This window comes from Epinephelus moara, chromosome 13 (assembly GCF_006386435.1).
Source record: "Epinephelus moara isolate mb chromosome 13, YSFRI_EMoa_1.0, whole genome shotgun sequence".
Lineage (NCBI taxonomy): Eukaryota > Metazoa > Chordata > Actinopteri > Perciformes > Serranidae > Epinephelus > Epinephelus moara.
The window spans coordinates 34,656,829-34,680,060 of NC_065518.1; the positions used below are offsets into that span (position 1 = coordinate 34,656,829).

Here is a 23,232-nt window from a genome sequence, read left to right on the forward strand (position 1 = left end):
CTAACGTTAGCTAACGTTATCTGATTACGGTACACTCAAAAGCTTGTGGTTTGAGCTGATGTCAGTCACTAATTAACTATTATTCATACCTACTCTTGTCGTGGTGTGGGTCCTTAAATATAATACACACTCACCGGCCACTTCATTAGGTAACACTTGTGCGGTCTAATGCAATCCAATCCAATGGTTATGCCATAAATGCTATTTTTACGAAGCTTATACATTTTGGGTTTTTGTTGACATTGTCAAAAAGGTGATAATTATACATTATGTTTATTATAGAGGTCATAGTGGATGGTGCTGGTGTACTGGAGTGCATTATATTGTGCGGTGTTCTCATAATTTTGCCCAATCCATTAACATATATTGAGGGGGACAAAATATTAGGAACACTTTAATATATTACACTCCAGTACGCCAGCACCACCCAGTACAACCTTAATAATAAACATAAAGTTTAATTATCACCTTTCTGACAATGTCAACAAAAACTGAAAATGTAAAAAGCTTCATAAAGTAGAATGTATGACAGAGCTGTTGGATTAGATTGCACGGGTGGACCTAATGAAGTGGCCAGTGGACGGACGGACGGACACACACACACAGCGTGTTGCAGAGGTTAGCGGACAAAATACTGTTGAGGGTACTAAATATGGGTTGCAACCAGTAATGGAAATTTTTAACAAATATCGTTGTCTCTCCGTCTCGTTTAAGTGTGAGGTGTGTACTGCCATAGCAAAACTTAGGGGTACGGTCAGATCGGACACAAATATGGCGGCGGTCTCGTCGACGTGACGTCACTGGTACCCATGAATAGATAAATACCCCATACAACCCCACTTCAAAAAATCAGAACGATCCCTTCGACTGTTACTTTTATTTCACAACAAAAGTCTAAATGCCAAAATGTTATCTTCCTCCTGGTTCCTAAAATATCTCAAATCCCAGAAAAAAAATCCGAAAAAGACAAGAACATGACATCAGTGGTGGCCATAGTAGAGGAAAAGTTTATAATTAGTAATACCAATAATTATAGTTAACTAAATACTTTGAAGAATTTTAATTAATTTTAATTAGGTATTTATAGAAAAAGAATTTCTCATAATTTCTATACATAATTAGCGAAGTTATATACTCCAGCTTCCTCCATCAGTCCAAAGACATGCAGGTTTGGTTAACTAATGACTCTAAATTGCCCATAGGTGTGAATGTGAGCATGAACGGTTGTCTCTCTCTCTGCGGCCCTGTTTAGACCAGGTATTAACATGCATCTTGGCTGGTCTGATCTCAAGTGGACAGCACCAAATACAAGTGATCTGATCTTTTAAGCCACTTGCCAAGGTGGTCTGGGATGCATTTATCCATATATCTAGCGTAAATGCTAATGCATCCTGATGTGTCCTTGATTACTACTACATCATCAGCGCAGGACATGGTGGTTGTTTTAGTGACAGCGCGCTAAAGCTCTATAGCTTACCCATTTTATGTGGAGTTGAACAAAGTGTTGTGTGACCATCCATTGTTTTGCCCAACAGGAGGAGATGTGTTGACTTTTGCTGATAGCAATAATTCCAGATGTACAGACACAACTGCTATCGTGACTAGCAATCATGATACAGAGCAGCTGGCAAAAGTGTGGATCTGATAACTATGCATGGGCCTGGGATGAAATCTGAGCACAAGAAGTCAGCTGGAGACACATGAGAGACACAGGTGTGAATGGGGATATGTCTCAGCTGTCCACCTGGGTTCGGATCTCCCAAAATGCATGTTAATACCAGGTGTTTACAGGGTCTATGTGTCAGCTTTGTGATAGTCTGGCGACCTGTCCAGGTTGTACCCTACCTCTCACCCAGTGTCTGCTGGGATAGGCCTCAGCCCCCCCTGTGACCTTGTACCAGGATAAGTGGTTACAGATAATGAATGAATTAAAGTTATATACATATTAGTTTATAAAGATAATAAAAACATTTTTAAAGTGGTTCTCTCAAACCTGAGTATTGCATCTCCATAAAGCTGAGGGAGGAGCAACCCAATCAGTAGAAAAAATGGATGTTACATTTGTATGTTGTAATGTGTCAGATACATTAGAACTTTACATTTCCTCATGTTTCAACAATGCAAGTGTGTGAGCAGGTTAGGTTTTGGCACAAAACCCACTTGGCTATGGTTAGGAAAACATCATGTTTGGGCTTAAAAAAATGTTTAGGGCACAATCCCGGTGGGAAACGGCGATGTCTTGGTAAAATAACACAACTGCTTTTTTTGGCACTATCCCGAGAGGAAACACGGTAATGTCTCAGTAAAAAATAACCGCTTTTCGTGGCACTATCCCTGGTTATAAAATAGTAACGAGTCGCTAAAAAACACTCACATTTGGTGGCTTAAAAGCCGCAGGAGTCAATTGTGACTTGTTATAAAATGTTTCAACAATGAAAGTGTTAGCAGGTTAGGTTTAGGCACAAAACCCTCTTTGTTATGTTAGGAAAAGATCATGTTAAGTTGTAAAAAAACAACAGTTTTGGGGCACAAAGCTGTCAGGAAACATTGATGTCTCCATAAAAAAACAACTGCTTTTTGTGGCAATATCCCTGGTGTAAAAACAGCAACAGGTCGCTAAAAAATGACCATGTTTGGTGGCTAAAAATCCACTGGGAACACAGCGTGACTTGTTAGAAAATGACCAGTTTTGTTGCTTGTTGGTCTCACACAGTGGTCTGCAGCTCAGCAATTGTTTTGCCCAGGTGTCAAGCCATCCAGCATCCTCTCCTCCCCCTGATGACAAAGTCAGCTCATATTCTATGTCACTTTAAAAACACTGATATGATGCATATTAATTGTGCAAATGTAACATGTGTTTTGCAGAAACATACAATGCCAACATTTTCTCCTGGCAAATGGGCTGTGACATAAAAACAGAAGGTAAAAGTGCTTACTGTTACTTTATATGGGTCAACCTCCAAATTTGCAGTGTCCCACACTTCCCATAATACAACCAATAGCTTTTTAAGGCCCCTTCTGTCAGATAAATGCTCACATCGTTCAGACTCCATCTGTGACATAGAATCTGTTATAAATTTGCAGTCTCAAAACCCAATCTGAGATGACCTCAGATCACTCACATCACTACGACAATACTATTTTTCTAGACTTGACAAAGCTTGACCAGTTTCAGAAAATGTACACCTGTTTACACAGGTCAAGTGGTACAGTACCTCATGTGACAACTGAACTTACATTTTTGTGTAAAATCAGTTAACTGACCCTAAATAAAATACTATTTTTTCTTAAAGGCGGACTGCAGATGTAAACTCAATGAAAAACAAACAGAGCATAAGTTGAAATTATTTATTTTCAACAACAAAACAAAATATACAGTTCTATCTCTCCCATGTTACAGTGTTTGCAATGCCACCATAATTTATCCAGAACCTGCAAGAAAATAAAACTGATAAACTGAGATCAGCCACTGCAGCACATCAGGGCTTTTAAGACACGTGTGAAATGCATTCAGCCAGCATCTTATGGAAACCTGATTTAAATTTCAACCAGGCATTTTGTCCCATGTGGAGATTTTTTCAGGATCATGGAATGAGTAGAGATGTTGTACATACAGGATATGCCTCTGATAATACCTGGTAAAATGCTGATGGAGAAGTGGTCGTACCTGGCTGTGTGAAAAGCATGGACTGTATAAAAGATGTGGACGTAGCCATCGTGACGTCATCCATCGATTTGCAGACTACTGTTTTGAAGCCTTGAGTCTGGCATTTTGGCCATTGCAATCTTGGATTTTCTAAAGCAGAACTGACCATATTTGTATGAATTGGTGGAGCTGTGGAGGAGCGAGGGGGGAATCTGACAGAGAATTTGTGGACATTGCCATGGTAGCAACTTGTCAATCACAAGATAGCCACACGCTTAAAACTTGAACTCGTGATTTATACCATAACCTCATTAGGAAAATGTTTATGGAGGTAATAAATTAAGTCAAAAGCAGGGTCATTTTCTCATAAATCTAAATACAACCATACTTAATTTAACAACAAGTGGAGTCGCCCCCTGCTGGCCATTAGATAGAATGCAGTTTTAAGGCAATTGTGCATTGGCTTCACTTTTCAGCCACACTAATTGTACCATTAAATAAAACTTTATCACTCTAAACCCCTGAATGTGTAACTATTAAAATAGTTCACTCCAGCCTCCATGCAAATGTTGATGACATTAAAACCTTTAAACAAGGAACAATAAAATAATTAAAAATCTGAAGGGGGAAAAAAAAAAACAAAAAAAAAAACCCTGAAATAAATACGATCTGGATGCAAACACCTAAACTTTCACTTCCATATACAAATCTAAAACTTGTAAACAACATTTGTCTCGGGTTAAATGTATTGGTGTAATAAAATGAATCTGCTTTTACATATCCACTTTGGTTTAAATTAAAGATTATAACATTATGAATCTTCATTATACATTGGGCTGTTTACTGAATTGGTCTGTGCCACCAAGTATAGAACTGCAGTTGAAAACTGTCATGTATTGGCAGTTGGCACTTAAAGTAAGAACAGATTTTTTTGTCTGTTTTACTGATTCTTTGATCAGTAATTTCCTGAATTTTAATCATTATCTTTTTTCCCCCTCAAGTTAATGTCTTCCTAAGCTGTTTGCACTAAAAGAATAGTTCAACATTTGGGGAAATACACTTATTCACCTCCTTTGCTAGAGTAAGATGGAAATATTGATATCAGTCTCATGTCTGTGTGTTTATTATAGAGCTTGAGTCTGCACATGGTTAGCTTAGCTTAGCATAAAGACTGGAAACAGGGGAAAATAGTTAGCCTTCTTATTTTTCTTTCAGAAAAACCCCCAGCACATTTTCCAAAATACTGAGTTATTCCTCTCTCATTTTAGTAAATTGAAAAAAAAAAAAAAAAGCAAGAACAATTTGAAGTACCACTGACAGTGAGTAATCATGTTGGCACAGGTATTTAGGGATGGGCATTTAATTAATCACTTAACTACTCAATTTTGTATTTGTATCTGCTGTTGTGTTAGCTTGAGCTAACCAGGCAGATGCTGAGGAGAGCACTTCTGGACCCTCTGGTCCTTCAGTGCTGCTGCTAACCTGTGTAATAGCAGCAACAGAAAGTTTGCTGATTTTTCTTACATTAACTTTGAATTTATGGTTTTATAGGCTAACTAAAGCTTGGTTGCTCAATTGATTGATTTCAATTTGCACTTGTTTTCTGTTGTTGGCCAATTTACATTCTATTCTTGCAATTATTAATTGTGGTTTTTTTGCAAGTACTCAAGTATTTTACAATTATATAATACGAGGACTCAGATTCAAAAATATTTAAAATGCCCATTTAAAGTACTGATTGGCTTTGACAGAAACCCTGCCCAGCAACCACTGCTAAAATAATAATGATCTCAACATAAAGCAAAAATAGTGATGGTCATTTAAGCTTGATTGTACAGCACTACTTAAGACACACATGACTGTGATGTAGCAGCAACAGATTACTTCTCTCCATTTGGAGACCTGATAGAATGATCAAGGAATGATGATTGTATCATTACATACAATGTATGTGTGTGCGTAGTGTTTCACAGAATACACAAAACCTGCAGAGACAGAGGGCCTAAAAAACCCAGTTTAACCGTTCTGAAATGTACTGTAAAAAATATTAAGTAAAATGATAAGACTTAGTGTGTTTTCACAAGTATAATATGGGATGTTAGTGAATCCCTTTGTAAGCAGCCACAGTGAGAACCTCTGAGAGCTACAGTGGAATGGTTGGACTGTAAACCTGACTGTGTGTGCGCTGTGCCCTGCTCTGATCCCTCTGAGTGATCACACTCTACGCCTCACTGTCATAACCCAGTACCGGAGCCAGCCATCTCTCCACCTCCTCCACACACATCTCTTTCCTCCTGGCATATTCCTCCACCTGAAGACAAGAGCACAGAAAATACAAGTTCAACCTGATTTTGTGTCCTGAGTCCTCTCTGTAACAAAACTCCAACAAGATATTTGTTAGAACTTAAACCAAAATCCCAGTTTGGAAACTTTGTTTTGTTATATGACTTAAAAGAGTACTCCAGTGATTTAGCACTGTACTGCTATAACATGGTGCAACTAAAATATGGACAGTTTCAAAAAGAAAATCAAAATCAATGCAGCAGAACCAGAGATATAAGCCCCTGCAAAACCCCTCTTCCAGACGGGAATGTCACACTGTTATGCCGTCTCGCCCCTGCTGTGTAAAAGGGACAATCGCAGAATCGGGAAACAGAGTTGTCTCACCTTTAAGCTAGCATCGGAAGCAGTAATGGCGCCGAAGGGATGTCTATATAAACAGGACACCCGGCAGGACGGGATCATGGGTGGCAGAGATGTAACGTTTTGACTACGTGTTATGTGTGTGACCCACCGTGGGAGGTTTAAAAAGTAGGTAATAGCAGTTAGCAGCTAACTCAAATAACAGCAGCCGAAAATGTCCGCAAATTGGGAAAACAATAAGATGCCGGAGCTCCTCACACTCTGAGCAGAGGACAAGATCAGCCACCATATAACAGGGACGTTAAATGATTGTTATTGTCATGGTAACGCTTTTGTTACTGTTAGAAAGCACTGCCGACATGTGTGTTATATGTTACACTAGAGACCAACAACGATGTGTTACATCTTATGCCCATCACATCTCTTTTGCTTTTGTGATGCAGGCATGCTGTCTCAAATCACACACAGGAGCAGAATGATGCTGTCATTGTTTGTTTCTGTGTAAAAATACAGAAATGGCTTTGTTGCGATTCGTAATGGCCCTATAGGACAATGTCTGTGTCTCATTTAGCCAGTCGTATGCTCAGTACTTCTATACACATGCATTCTTACTACAATGCTACTCATACGTGGAAGTGTTTCACATATAACATTTTAGCAAAAAGACATGCATTTAGGAAGTACTGATTATACAACTGGATAAATGAGACATGGATTATAATGCATGAGAGTTTGTGAACAGATATTTGATACAGTTTGCTGCTGTTAAATGTGGAGCCTGATTACTTAAATTCATGAAGAATGTTCCCCTTTTCTGGATTCTTCGTTCACCCTGGAAGCATCAACGTAACGTCATGGGTAATGGTCGGTTACAGTAATATCATAATGTCTTCCTCCTGGCTTTTATTGCATGTTTTTTTTTAATATCAGTCTGTGAGTCCTGTCCAGAGTTCTCCAAATAAAAAGGAATAGATGTGTCATTCAGTTGTAACACAAGTCGCAAACCAGTGGTAATTCTACTTTTCAGCTGAGAGCTGACAAATCACCAACAGTTTGAGCACCCTATGTGATGGCACAGTATTTGGGAGTTCCAACACTAACAGGATATTAACATTAAAAACATTTTCTCTAGTTCATTATAGGAGTTAAAGATGTACCTGCTCCTTGGTGATCTTTCCCACAGCGAAGTAAGAGGCCTGAGGGTTGGAGAAGTAAAGTCCAGACACTGAGGCAGCAGGCGTCATGGCCAGGGACTCTGTCAGACAGATACCTACACACAGACAAAACACACACACAGTTATTATTTACATATGCATACAGCTAAGAAAACAAATATCCATATGATAACTAACATGCACACAAAATGTCAAAGAGCACACACACACAGTAAAATAAGATAAAAGCAGGTCAGGGTTTTATTTTTTACACTTGTAAAATCTGAATAACCTAAATTTGCTTATCATCAGCCTTAAAAAAAAAGTCTGAAAGTCTAGATTTCTTTTATGTATTTCATCTGACAACTCTTTTGAGCCTTTTGTAGTCTCATTTGCTTATATACCTTTAAAATTATTGTCCCTTTTCTGCTGAATATACATTAAATGATTGTTAGTGTCGAACACACTATCTTAACACAGCATAACCTGCTTAGAGTAACACTTGACATGAACTTATTCATTTCCAAGAATAACATCCAGGCCCTGTGAGAGCCTGGTTTCAATTCTCCCATGGCTCAAGGGTTAAGATGCCAACCAGGCTGGCTGGGAACCTTTGTTACATCTCTCTCCCCCTTGTTTCATATCATCTCTCCACTGTTGCTTACAAACGCACACGCACACATGCCAGCGTAAAAACAGAGAGATGGGCAGAGACACGAATAGAGAGAGAAACAGAGAAACAGAGTGAGAGTTCTCTGTGGACTGAGCTGTGCAGTGTCTGCCTTCAGGCTGCCTGGAAGATTCATTAGGTACATTTAACTCTTTTTTTATTGTTATGCTTCTATGGAGAGAGTTCTGTTTGATAAAGCAGGATGACATGCAAAAGGGTTCCCCTTGTTGCAGGTGCACAGCCAGCCAAGCCATAACCGCGTGCGTGTCAGACAGAGCCACTTGTTCGTTTGAGGTGAGAGTGTGTGTGCTTGTTTGTGTGGGACCGGAATCAATAGCACATCGCTACTCTACTTGATAGTTGTAGTCTATTGTATGCAGGTGAGAATTATATGTGGGTGAGATGGTGCCTGATTGAGGCTGACTGATGTGTTTATAATACTGCAGCAGTGCTGTGCAATACAGACATGTCATACACCAGATGTAGGCTATATACTGTAACACGCACCTTTTGGCGCACATTCAGCCCACATTGGAGCCGGTCATATCAGTCAGCTGTCACTCTGTTTGCCACTGTTAGATTAGAATCAAGTCTGCAGTGTAGTTCATATGAAGCGGCAACTTCTGGGGCTGAAAAATGAAGACAACACTGAAGCGCCAAAAACTGCAGTTCCTCTAATGTCAGCTTAAGGCTGACTCTAAGAGCGAGTCAATTCCTGTAGACCCCCATGTTAAAATGCCCAACTTTACAGCAGAAATAAACACGTTTACAGCCTTGAACAAAAAACAGTTTCGGTCTCTATAGCTTATTTTAACATTCATGACAACTGTGCACGGGATGGCTTTTTTGGGGGGGCAAGTACACTTCGTTGAAATTGTTTTAAGCCTGTTTTCCCTAACAAAACTTAGCATTAGCATTATCACAGTTAACCATCTTATATGTACTGTGCTAATTAAGCTAGCAGCTAGCGTAGGGTTAGCTCCTCTTGTCATGATCGCTTCTGGCTCCAAAAATCCAAGATGGCAACAGCCAAAATGTCGAACTCGGGGCTTCAATACGAGAGATTTTAAAGTAACACAGGACTTCATGATCGAACAAAGGCTCTCTCTCTGTCAATGCTACGTATAACTTATTTATCAATTGATGAATTTCTATCCCTAGTTTTAGGATCCTGAGCACCCTCCTGCGTTCAAGTTATTTAAAACAATGTCTGCATTTTTTCAGTACCATAGCCTACTCATTTGAAGGGTCAGTGAAAATGACTTTATAAACTCTCCCCACCCCAACACAGAATTTGTGTTGCCTTAAACTACAGTGGACTTGCTTGATACTTTTACACTTGTTTTGTGTTTTGTGCTACAAAACTTTCAACCTCTGTCGCAGCAGTGCTATGTGCCAAAAAAAAAAAAAAAAGCTAACATACAAACCTGCAAAGTGATTTTGAAATTTACTGTTCAGGAAAACAGGCCTTGGGGTAAACATCATAAATGCTACTTTAGCCTCTGAACCTCTGCGTGGGCAGAGTGGTGAATGTGTTTGATTGACAGCTGAGCTGACGGGGACACCAAGACACAAAGTAAACAAACTTTGGCTGGTAACTGTGGCTTATAATTTAAGGGCAAACAGCACTTTTCCCTGGATGAGCTTTGTTTAGTAGTTTGTTTAACAAGACAAGTTGCAAGGGAAGGATAAGTTTGATTTGATGAGGTATATTTGTAGTTATGGTATATAGATCTCTTTCTATGTAGCAAACAGTTGCCTATCTACATATTCAACAGAAACATACACACTTATGCAGAATTGGATTTGTGGCCACCTGATAAATGTAAGTCCATTATTCACTCTCCTCTTTGTTCTGTTTTCCACTGTTAACAGCTGCAAAGCCTGGACAGCAGACTACAGACTGTAAAACTAAAACAATGAGCTACAAAGTTCTGCAGAGCTGAGGGGAACTGTGCAGTCCATGAACATTCTTTGTGGGTTCCTCTCTAAGAGCCACCCCTTTCACATTAGTCATTTGATCCACTGCTAATATAAAATAAATGAGAAAAAGTCAAACTGAGATTATTATTATTTATAATGTGGCTCCAAATCAACAAACCTACATGAAGATGCAAACCTTTACTTTCCATCTGGACTACACTGGGATGAGGTCCAACATCACATCCTGAGCCCCTCCCCCAGTATGTATATCAAATTGGACTTTGTCAGTGTTGTGATGATCACTAGAGACAGTATGATGAGTTTGGCAGCAGCTTGGCTGAGCCTGACAAGATGCAAAGATCTGAGGAGAGCTGAACAGACAGATTGACTGATAGTTAAGGAGATACCATGCCAAACTGATATACAGTGTACTGTACACCCTGCCTTCAGATAGAGACAAGGTATTTGTCAGCCATAATACATCTCTCTGTGCTAATGCTGGCTCAGCCAAGCAGACACATTTACATTTTCACATCTGAAACTCTACAGATTTCCAGTGTGTGCACTCAGATATAAGCTGCATGTGCATTATATGCATTGGAATATTTTTTTGTGGTAACACACATCAGTGTGGTGAGTGTGACTGAGTCTCCTGGCCAGACCTCTATCTACAAAAATATACATTTTTGGCATAGTTAATTTAGATTGTTAAATTAATATTGAATCAAAACGTGCAATTGCTATAATGCCCTATTGTGAACATTCAGTCCTAGTTTTAGTCGCACCCAGCTACAACTGCTGTTTATGAAGGTTGGACTGTGTGAGAAAAGTATTAAAGGTTCAGTGTGTCTGATTTAGGGAGACTTAGTGACATCTAGTGGTGAGGATTACACATTGCAACTAGCGGAAACTTCTCCCAGTTAGAATTCCTTCGGTGTTCATTGTTCCGGAGGTTTTTACGAGGAGCCGAATTATCTGTAGGGGTCTCCTCCAGGTGATGGTATTAACACTGAATAAAGCAGTTTCACTTTATGAATCAGTGTTTTCCTGACGTTGCTCGTTGCAGGGCTTTAGACCACGATGGCCAAAGCAAAAATAAGAAAAAGTGAATGGCCCTATCTAGAGCCAGTGTTGGGGTGTCTGTTCTGGGCTACAGTAGAAACACGGTGGTGCAACATGGCGTTCTACATAAACAAAGACCCGCTCCCTATGTAGATATAAACAGCTCATTCTATGGTAATAAAAACGATTCTTATTTTCAGGTGATTATACACTAAGGAAAAACATACTTATTATATTCCATTCATGCCAGTATATCCCTCTAAATCCTACACACTGGACCTTCAAGGCTTAAGTTCTCAAGTAACAGTCCATTAATGAATGAATTCTAAAAATGCTATTATAAATTGATTAATTAAATGTGCATTTACTTGATCCATAAATACACTCACAGTTAATGCACACCATAAATAGACGTAATGAAGGATTCCATTTCCTTATTTAGTCTTTAAATTATGAATTAATGGGTTTTGTTATTCCATTTACTGACACTAATGTGTCTGCCTCTCATATTCCACCTCACAATTTATTTTTCTCCTCCTCTAACATGTACAGTTATAATTTAATGATTACAAAAAACATAGGACTAGTATTCACCTAAAAGTAAAAGTAGTAAAATCTCCTGTTCTGAGGTTAGGACTTCTTGTTTGTTTCCATAGACTTTTTTCACACTGGGTTTTGCCTCTCAACTGTTATACAGGTTATCCTCTTTTATTAGTGAAGGTTGTCGAGGCAATGCGAAACCTGAAAAAAGCACATGCCTTAAATATCAGCCATAAGTCAAACTACTTTTTAAGTGACTTCACTGTTTAAAATAGTCAGAATAAAATCCTGAAAGTTTTGCTCGAGGTGTGCTGCAATCCCATGATCTTGATCAATTGACGTAAGGTGGTTATGAAACTCTGTCAAAGCTGTCTTAAGTCAGTCTTCTGACGTTCTGTCAAACTTAAACGTTTAATATGTTTTATATTTTTAAGTTTTTGGTCTTGGCTCATGCAAATAGTGAAGTTTAATGACATGAACACTGTCAACCAATGGCTGCGCTGTCTCCAGCACTGCAGCAGCAAAGCAGGTAGACAGTAAACTCAGAGGACTCTGGGGAGGCACAAGAACGTGGACAAGTCTCTGTTCTCCTGTACTGTGGAAAAGGAGGAGAAACTGGTGGAGTTGTGGAGTGAACAAGAGTCTCTGTTTAATTCGGTGAGTACATCTGATCCAAAAATCAGCACTTATTTTAGTGAGAAATCTTTGTCTTTGAAACGGTTTGCCCATGCCCATGGTCTCCTCTCACTAAAACATTGAAGCTAACCTGCAGAGGATGGTAGAGAGTTGAGGCGACAAAATCCAAAAAAGCTAAATACAATTTGTCTTTATTGATTATAGTGATGACGAACTGACAAGAATACTTTTAACATATGACGCCTTTTATCTTGTGTTTCTAGAGATATATGTTTTTGCAGGCATATAAGGAATTGCTAATATTTCTGAAAGGCAGTCCGGCATAATATTAATCCACCAGGAGCAGGATGGGGAATAATCTCCAAATGAATCTAGTTGTAGTCTTGCAAATAGTGACCCAGTCTTTGCAAAATCTTAAAGTGTGTGACTAAAATCTCACATTGTCTTTAGATGTGAGAGCGTATCAGACTTCAATGCTTTCACAAAGTCTCCATAGTTTTCAAGTGTATGGTACACAGTATCTTCTATAACTGCAACAGTTACAATAAGCCAGCCATGTTTCCAATGTAAGGTCAGGGGTAGGGGAGAAATCTGATCAGTGACCTGCTGCATGTATATGTATAAAATGGAAGAAAAAATAAATGTGATTTCATTTTATGCGGTTTTACAGCTACTAAGAAAATATCTGAATTGCGTCTCATGTGAAAAAACTATAACAGTATTGGGAGCCTTTCAGCTGCAGTTACAACAGTGACATGCTTGATGCTCTCACCAGTCTTCTCCTGGATCCCAGCCAGGCTCCACATTGTGGTCTTCTCCGTGTGGTCAGGCTGGCTGGGGTAGCCGGCTGCAGGTCTGATCCCCTGGTATCGAATTTTGTGGAGGTCTGAGGCCTGCAGTGCCTCCTCCCTACTGTAACCCCACAGCTCCTTACGCACACGAGCATGGAGCTCCTCAGCAAAGGCCTGGAGGACGGACAGTAGGTTGGAGCAGAAACCAGAGAAACCCCATGGCAGCATCAGTTAACATGCCATTCAGCACCAGTGATGCAATACCAGCTGTGATGGTGTTAGGAAACCGTCCATACTGTACCTCAGCCAGTCGGTCAGCCAGGGCTTTGACCATGATGCTGTTGTAGTCGTCTCCCTGAGCCTGGAACTGCTGACTCAGCTCCTCAGCTCCAAACACACCCACAGCAAACACACCAATGTAGTCTGTCACACCGCTGTCTATAGGGGCCACAAAGTCTGACAAACACAGGTAGGGCTCTGAACTGGAGCTGTCCTTCTCCACCTGCAGAGCACACACACACAGGAATGTGTTGCTGTTACTGTACTACCATCCATTTCTGACTCCATCTTTAAGGTCACATTCAGAATCTGGATAAGAAGATATTAATAAAATCTAAAGTATTACATCTGGCAAAGATGTAGGCACCACACATCATCTAGCTGATGCCTCCCCATAGTAAGGCAGCACTCCTCAATATTTTAGACTATTTAACAAAAAAATGGGTTCTCAGTAGGCCCAGGGTAGTGTACAATTATGCAGAAAGAAAAGATTTATGATAATACTGTTAGTTTCCATCAATTATATTTTCAGAGATTCCCCTTGTTTCCTTTTGGGCGAAAGCTGATACCAGTGTTTTTGTTTCTGTTATTATTTTGTGTCAGGGAAAAAAAGAAATCTTCATTGTAAACACATAACTGTTTTGAAGTCATTCAACCCTTTATTACATTAAAAAACATCTTTTATTAAAAAATAAAATAAAATAAAAATAAAAACAGCTTGAAAAGCTACTATATACAAAAGAGCTGTCCCGAATACCAGTTTTGAAACTATTCCAGTCGCTTGTCGTTTTCAACGTCTTGCTAGCCTATCTGTAAGCCTGTCAGGTGTGGTCAAAGTTTTCTGACTTGTGGAATGCGATCAACTCGGGTGTGATGTCATTCCCAGCTCTGACCTCCTACTTCTGAAGTAAATGAAACACAGAATTAATCTGGAGCCCTGCTTTTTAGGCTACACAAAATTGATGTGACGCAACACAAAAACACTGGTCTCTGTCAGTAAATGTCATTCCTTTTGCCAATGGCAATGTGTGGCCAATAAATCATGCATCCCTAATAGACTTTACAGTGAAGGACAGACATTTCACAGCAGAGTATTCCACAACATTACAACCACCAATTAAGGCTGCTGCTATGGTGGATGTGAGTACCTGTCTATGACGGACACTGAACTTAAAGCAATGACATGAAATAGACAGCAGCTGTTAATAAAACTCACCTGTTGCCGTAAGCCATGGAATGTGCCGATGGGCTTGGTGTCACTGCGTACTGTGACATCATGGTTGTATAAATTAATGTCATCACCATCACTCTGGGCACGCCAGAACCCCACCAGGCCCCGCCCCTGCAGACCACGGCTGTCAATCATCTGATGGAGCAGCCGCTGGGCATCATCGAAGACTCGCCGAGCCTCCGAACCTGCACAGAACAAATGTTACAGTCAGGTCAGACATGGTTTGACTTCTGTGACAGCAAGGCTGGAATATACTAATTTTTTCATAAGTGACACTGTATTGTATCAGTGCAGCTTAGTTAACATCCAGTAACATGTTACAATAATATCTATTTTATAATGTTGATCCACAAGGCAGATTTTTTCTCTTTCTTTTTGTGAATAATATGAATGTTCAAATATGAGCCAAATAAATATTATTATTTTTAACAATGACAATTGGTTTAGAGACAGCGGTACTGAGGGAAAGACAGGAGGCTGGAGGTAGCAGAGATGAAGATGGATGGATAGATAGGATCAGGAATGAGTACATCAGAGGGTCAGCTCATGTTAGAAGTTTTAAAGATAAAGTCAGAGAGGCCAGACTGAGATGGTTTGGACATGTTCAGAGGAGGGATAGTGAATATATCAGTAGAAGGATGCTGAGATTGGAACTGCCAGGCAAGAGGCCTAGAGGAAGACCAAAGAGGAGATTTATGGATGTAGCGAAAGCGGACATGAAGTCAGTTGGTGTGAGAGAAGAGGATGCAGAGGATAGGCTTAGATGGAGGCAGATGATTCGCTGTGGCGACAGCCATAAGAAGAATAAGATTTTTAACAATGACAACTTGAATATTTTGTTACAATAAACCAGACAGAAAGACAATTTAGCACAGTACTGAATTATCTTCAACAACAGAGGTTTTCTTCTTGCTAATTAGTATTTACAAAACTGTGTATTGACATCTGTTTACAAAAATAAAATGTGTGAGCCAGATTTGAGTCACCACGTAGCAGGATAGATGTTTGTGGGGTGATTTCTGAGGAATCAGGAAAGAGCTCGTACCAACAGTCTTGTCATTGAAGATCTTGGGGTAACCTCTGTTGGGGTATTTCCCTCTCAGCTGCCACACATCAAAGAAAGGCTTCCAGTCGATGAAGTCCAGCAGACTGTTCAGGTCGTACCACTCAAACACATGGGTGCCCAGGATCTGAGGACGCACTGAAACGCAAAGACAAAGAGAGAGCAGGCTTGGCTTTTAAGGTCCATATTTGATTTACTTGTTTATTTGACAAAAACAAATGCATGAGACATTGCTTAATGTTTAAAATACAAAGTAGATGCAATGCATTCAGGTTTCTAGCCATGGCTAATTTGCAACCCCTGTCCCTGGTTAGGCTTTCAGAATTAAAACAGTAAGTGTAGTCAAAGAGGAGACCACAATAAAAACAGCAACAAAACAGGCTTACTTCAGTTTTCATACAGAAAATAAACAACAGTTTTCACAAAAGTTGTCAAAAGTAGTGATACTATTCAGATACCACATGCTTAAAATAATACAATTTCTGTTAATTATAGTATTGAAAGTACCAAAGCTATGAAAAAACAAATCTACAGATCTACATTCAGATATATACATGAACGAAACATCTGCACTGAGTATGGGCTGGAAGTCCCAAGGTCACAATGGGAGACACCTCCAAAAGGTGTCCTCTGTATCTGCTTGTTCCAACACCTTATTGAGGCTACATGATATTTGTACTCATGACAGATACTGTATCAGTGTATCTGTGGTAGAGTTTTGCTTTAATGACTTTAGAATTGATGCTAACTTACCTGGTGTGGGCAGAGAGAGCCAGTCTACATGTAAAGCCTTCGCTCTGGCCTGGGAAAGAGACAGATACTGACGATCCTGAGGCAACATAGGGAGAGAGAAGATGAAGAGGAAAGCAAGGCAATTTTATTTAAATTACACATATCAAAGTAAACTCAATATGCCTAACATAAAATGAAGAGCTTACAGATATCCATCCAATTGTGAAAAATAAGATTAGCATAACAGAGAAAAATGCACAGCTATATGAGATCCATAAGAATGACAAGGACATACAGCTGGGGTCTAAATTTTAGATTCACTCATCTGGAACACTTACAGTATGTCATGGCAGTTTGGATATTTAAATTATTTCTGCAATTGCTATTTTCCTGTGACAGGATGATTGGGAAAATGTTCTTTGTTACAAAAACAAACTAACTTCTGCAAATCTGATAAAATCTGATGGATCAAAAATATAGATACAGTAAGTTACAATATAGAAGAAACACTTCTAAATGTCATTTAACTTTATGAGATTGCCTCTTGACTTCCACTGAACTACACCTGCTAACTGTATCACTGTGCAGAAGGAAGTGTGTATCTACTCATGGATGAGAGGCTCATGCTCGTGACAGAGTGAGATGTCATCATTAATGATGTCCTCCTCGGCTGAGCTGTAACGTGAGCTAGCTCAGTGACGCTACGGTTGTCAGGTTGTGTGTTTAGGTTGTTGTGTATCTTCAGGAGCTTCTACGACCTTACGTCTTCCAGAAGCACATCTACCTTTTTTTATCCAGCGTGCATAACACCTACTTTTCATTTCTTTTGCAAAAGGACATTAAATTTGATATCTATTTGACTTTAGAAACAAACTAGACAAATGAGGTGGATTGAAATTGTAGGAGAGACCTTAGAAAACTTTGAATGATTTTTTCCCCTACTGCAGCCGTGTGCAGGGGCTCAGGTGTGTTTTCATGAGCCTGTAGGCTGCTGACTCGTACAGCCTGTATTTAGATGACACATGGATGCAGTGCTGATCTCAAAGACGGTTGCCTATGTGGGTCACTGGACCCGGAACTAGAGAGAAACCTCCTGTAGTGCCTACCTCATTACGTGTTTCTACCAGCCATTCTTACCTTCAGGGAGTCGTAGTGCTCCTGCCTGATATCCTCATACTCCTCTTTCAGGTCATCAAAGTACTCCTCCCTCATGGCCTCATCCAGGAGCTGTGAGCACTAACAGACGGAAAAAAAGAGACAATACACTCAGGCTTAGACTAATCAAACAGAGGCCCAAACATCTAACTAACATCAACTCTCTGCCCATCTTGTATAATAAGAGATTATTTCCTCCCAAGGAGGTTCTCTTTTTACTTTCCTCTGTTGGTTAGTTGGTTAGATGAATTTCTGATTCAGAATTTAATAAAATGTGGAGCCATTTTATAGACTGTTGCAAAGGAACATGTTTTTGTTGTGGATTTTTTACAGTAATTTAAAAATATTTCCTCATGAACTACTGGCCTTACTTGGTGAGTGAAATTGCACCAAGGTACAGATTAAAACTTTGACTTTATCTGATATGTAGTCTGAGTGGGCGGAAGTTTGCTGCAGAGATCAGCCTCTCATTGGGCGGAACGAGCCACCCGCTGAAGTCCCGCCCTACCACCTCCGGTTGTGTAGCAGTTTTCAACCGTTTTCAACACGTCCTTTACTAACTTTTGCGGTGTTTGATCTTGCGGGGATGTAGCCATTTTTCTGCCATGGTTCACGTCCTGTAGGTGATATTTTTGTGGGCGTGTTACACCAAAACCTGTTTCCCCCCGGCAATATTTTTGCAAGCGCACCGTTGCTGTGGCACCGCACAGAATGATTGTGATTGGTTGAAAGAAGTACAAGCAGCCGGGGCGTTTTTTTCTCCAATCTCAAAGTGAGAGTCGGCCCAGCCAGACCTTTCTTTTCTTGAGAAAGGTCTGGTGAGCGAGACTATCTGATATGTAACAAAAAAAATTAAATGTAAAGCATCATACAGCCTTAGTGGAGGCACGTGCAAATGCTAGTTAACAATTCTCAGGCTTTGCATGTCATCATCAGTGCTGGGGGGATTACAAAAGTAAAGCATTATAGTACTATATTATGTTTATCTCATATTATCCTCTCCCTGACCCTCCCTGTGTCCAAGGCGATCCATTTATTTTAAAAGGTCTAGGCTGTTGAATTGTTCTGTATCATCACACTATTATTAAGATAAACAGGGGATTTTGCTTCCGGTCACAGGTTGATTCAGAAAAGCTGGTTCATGCATTTATTTTTACTAGATTACTGAAATGCATTTTTCGAGGTTTAATCAACTCCAGTTTATTCAGATGCAGACAAAGTGTTAATTAAAACCGACAGGTGTGAACGCATTACTCCTACTTTAACTTCTCTTCAGTGTGTATTCAGTGAGTGATAAATGACTTGACTTGTCTTGACTTGATATTTGTGTAGCATGTTACTGAAAAAAATCTATTCATATCACATTAATGCTAGAGTTAAAAATTGACAGTGATACTCTAGGCCCGATAAAAGTTCAAGTGATGTCTTACCACCACCACACTCCTGGAGGCATCCAGAACATGGACAACAGGAGAGCTGTAGCGAGGGGCAATCTTCACTGCTGTGTGTGTCCTATCAAACATACAACACACAAATTACTGCAAAATAACAACATCTTATGGTGAGCAGGGAAGATACTACTTACAATAACTAACTACATTTTAAGAAATACATCCATTAGACAGTTGCATGAAAAAGTCTGAGCACCCCTGGTCAAACTTTTGTTTACTGTCAATAGCTAAGCAAGTAAAACATGACCTGAATTCCAAAAGGCAAAAAGCTAAAGATGAGACATTTCCAAGATTACCTTTTAATTTCAATCTTTTACATTTTCAAAATAACAAAAAAAGGAAAAAGGTCCTCAGCAAAAGTTTGGGGACCCTGCATTGTCAGTACTTAGTAGAGCCCCCTTTGGCAAATATCACAGCTTCTAACCACTTAAGCAGCTAAGAGTCTTTCAGTTCTTGTTTGAATGATTTTCAACCATTCTTTCTGCTAAATGCTTCTAGTTCTGTTTGATTCTTGGGCCGTCATGCAGGCACTGCTCTTTGAGGTCTAGCCACTGATTTTTTTAATGATGTTTAGGATGGGGGACTGTGAGGGCCATGGCAATACTTTGAGCTTGTGCCTCTTGAAATAGTCCAATGTGGATTGTTTAGCATGATTGTCCATGATTGTCCACCCACTGAACCACCCACATTCTCCCCTCTACCTGTGAAATCTTCCCTGTGCCACTGGCTGCAACACAAGCCCAAAGCAGTCTGAGACCTTGGTAAAATTTGTCTGAGAGCTCAAATATCTTGGGGTGCCCAAACTTTTGCATGGTGCTCCTTTCCTTTTTCTCACTCTGAAATTGTACAAAACAAAATAATACACTGATTTTCCTTAAAATGTTGAAAAGCATGTTTCATCTTGAACTTAATGCACTTCACTCTTAACAGTGAAAGAAATTTTGACCAGGGATGCCTAAACTTTTGCATGCCACTGCGTGTACGATAGAAATTATTTTGTGTAATGTTTTAGGAGTCAAATACTCCTCTGATCCTAAGCATTATTAAAGCACCATTTAACATCCTCTGTGGAGCTTTAGAGGGTGTAGCCAGCTTTGTCTCCTGTGAAGCACATCATCATGAGCTGCTTTCTTACACATTAGAGTGGAGAGCTTCATCAGAAGGACCTAACACAGTGGATCATGCTACCTTCCACGATATATACGCCTCCCCTCTCTACAGAGGTGCCTTTACCAACCAGTAGGAGTGGGTTGTGTATCTCCAAGGGCATGATCCTAACCAGCTGTCCATCTGCATTTAGTGTCATTCGTGATTGATGTAATGTTTGACCATGCCGAAATCACTGGAGTCACATTCTGACCAGCAGTGGTGAACAAGTTTGTGTTTTTTTTCTAAGTGCTAGCTTGCAAAGTTTTGCTGCACCATATATATTCCACTTATTGGTCTCCATAGTATTCATGTCTATACACAAAATCAAATATGACAACAATTTGCTGCATAAAGATCTGATATGTGTTTGACCAAAAAGTGAATAGTTGAGAACACCTGTTACCTAACGTAAATTTCTTGATTTTCAGTGACGGATATTTTTGCCTTGTCTAGGATTTCTGTGTGTGTGTGTGTGTATGTGTGTGTGTGTGTGTGTGTGTGTGTGTGTGTTTATGTTACTTTGATGTGGTGGCTCCTCCAATCAGCAGTGGTGTTGTCATTCCCAGTCTCTCCATCTCTTTGGCCACATAGATCATCTCATCCAGAGAGGGGGTGATGAGACCAGACAAACCAATGATATCTGCAGGAACAAAGCAAACAAACACCCCACATTACTGCTGTTGCTGCGTTGATAAAACAATAACAATTAATACAGCAATATTTGGATAGGCCAGAATTTGGAACGTCAGCTATAGGGCAAAGTCAGGTTGAAGTGTACAAGTAGTAAAAATGAAATCCAATAACCACCCATGATTTCCTTGTTAGGATGATCATTTTTGGTAAATGTTTTTATGGTATATAAAAATGTTTCACAAAAAATTTCAAACTACCACTTCTAATGTCAACAGTGACTCATTACAGAAGTATTTCAGTGCTGGAAAGATGGCTTTTACATAAAACTGGGCTGTCTATGCAGTAGAAAGACACAAAAAAAATCATGCTATATGACCAAAGAAAAAAGAGACAAAGAACTGTGGCATTCACTTTTGCTCAAGAGGCAAAAAACCTAAAACTAACAGAGTGAACTGTGCCGCATCGGACCAATAAATACTCCCACTGGTGGGTAATGTAATGGGAGCTCCTCTGTTTCTGTTTTGACACAGAATTAATGCTGTGAATGTCATGTACAGCTCCTTTCACCTTAAGTGTTTTATTGAATTCATTATTAAGAGCAGTGTCCTTTTACTGTGTTTGACTGTTGATCATTTCAAGCATCTTCTTAGGAAAATCAGCTGTAAACAAGAAACAGCTCAAGGATTTGTTGCACAAACATGCAGAGGAGTTGGGGGACTTTTTTCCACCCTGCGCAGTGTCTGCAGTCTTCCTCATAAACAATATACCATCCCAACGGCCTCCAGAGCAACAAAAGCCAGTTAATCACTTGCTTCTGCTTGTACTGTGAAGCTTAAGTGCTATGAGGCACAGTAATATCTGGAGGCCACTCAGATGAGCGCCATAACATTTGGACCACCTTGAAGCTTCTCTGTGATTGGACAGAAAGGGAAGTGAGGGTTGAAATGACGCCCTGGCTTGAGTGCACAGTATTTGTGTTGTACACAGTACCTGCTTTCTGTTGTATGGCCTCTCTGAGGATCCGATCACAGGGAACCATCACACCCATGTCGATCACTCTGAAAAGCAAGAGGCATCAAAGCACTCAGACAAGCTTTCCTCTTTTCATTTCTTTGATATACAATAGGTAATCATTTCAAATAATATCATGTCCTCATGAGATTACAGTCATATATACTAAAATTCAGTTTAAGCATCAAAATTGAGGCTCCTCTTGTTAAATCACACACTGTCAATAATCATAAACTTACAAAGTCTCCATTCTGACTGCTTTTTTCAAATGTCAATGACAATCATATTAACTGCTATTTACAATACATTGTCATTCAGCAAACCGGTTTTACCTGAAGTTGTTGCAACCCAGCACCACACCTACGATATTCTTGCCAATATCATGCACATCTCCCTTTACTGTAGCCAGAACTATGGTGCCCTGATAGGGATCCTGCAGAGCAAGGAAAAAACATCAGAGGAGCTGAAGGACCAGAGAACTGAATGCTTCAGTTTGTCTGTGATCATGTGATTTTAGGCACTCTAAATACTTTATCTTACTTTTCATATTGGCTACAAGGAACCAATTGATTTTCATGCATTAAGTGCATTGAACTCCATTAAATCACTGGAACCGCTCCACACCACCAGCATTTGGAGTTAGTGAACAGCCACAAAACCAGAGTGCAAAATAACTACACACCAGTCGGCAAGTTTCAGTTATGACTGGACAGAATTCTTAGTGCCATCTTACAGTTGAACCACACCTCTAATGCACAGCTAACATCTAAAATCTGCAACTGAACTCTGGTATTTTGTTTATGATGGATTAGAATAAATGCCTTTTCAATCGACTCTTCATTGATATCATACCAAATCTAATAGGACACTATGGCTTATTATAGGAAACTATGAAAGAAAGGCTGTGATGCAGGTTATATAATCTTAATGTAGCCATCAAACCCATCAAACTTTACAAAATCAAATAAAAAGAAATATTGGATTGATTACACTGACACATACTAAATAAAGGGACTCTGATCAAGGGCAAACAGTATGATCTGAACAACCTTTTCACTTTTTAAAGCTTTCATCTTTTAAAAGGTCACATCTTTAAACACATTAAATTGAAAACACACTGGTGCCAACACACACAGCGCGTCAGTTGACGCCTTCAGCACACACCAAGCAACTTTTGACGACAAAAGTTATTGTTACTGAGAGATCTGTACCTCCTCCACCTCTGCCTTAGTTTAAAATCATATGTTGACACCCACTAATTTTAGCTGATTTCTCACCTTGAAGAGCTGATCTCTAGAGCTATGACTCAGGAAGTATTTTTTAGCCATTATCTTTATGATGGGATTGTGGGTCGTTTATCTTGGTATATTTCTTGACCTCAACAATGAGTCTCTCCTCATCCATTCTTTGTCACACACGAGACACAGCAACAGTAGACTCACAAGTCAGTCTTTAGACGCTTT

At 39.7% G+C, this 23,232-nt stretch overlaps 1 protein-coding gene across 1 annotated transcript; it reads right to left on the reverse strand.

The window, feature by feature from the left end:
* Positions 1-3,334: 3,334 nt before the first annotated feature.
* Positions 3,335-22,222, reverse strand: LOC126399938 (methionine synthase-like). Its single transcript, XM_050060293.1, has 12 exons — positions 22,102-22,222; positions 21,749-21,816; positions 20,645-20,765; positions 18,956-19,037; positions 17,508-17,606; positions 16,392-16,467; positions 15,621-15,776; positions 14,561-14,760; positions 13,367-13,567; positions 13,047-13,239; positions 7,447-7,559; positions 3,335-5,957 (listed from the first exon to the last, which is right to left on the reverse strand). The coding sequence occupies exons 2-12, from the start codon at positions 21,804-21,806 to the stop codon at positions 5,868-5,870; spliced, it is 1,389 nt and encodes a 462-aa protein (XP_049916250.1). The 5' UTR covers positions 21,807-21,816; positions 22,102-22,222; the 3' UTR covers positions 3,335-5,867.
* Positions 22,223-23,232: the final 1,010 nt, after the last annotated feature.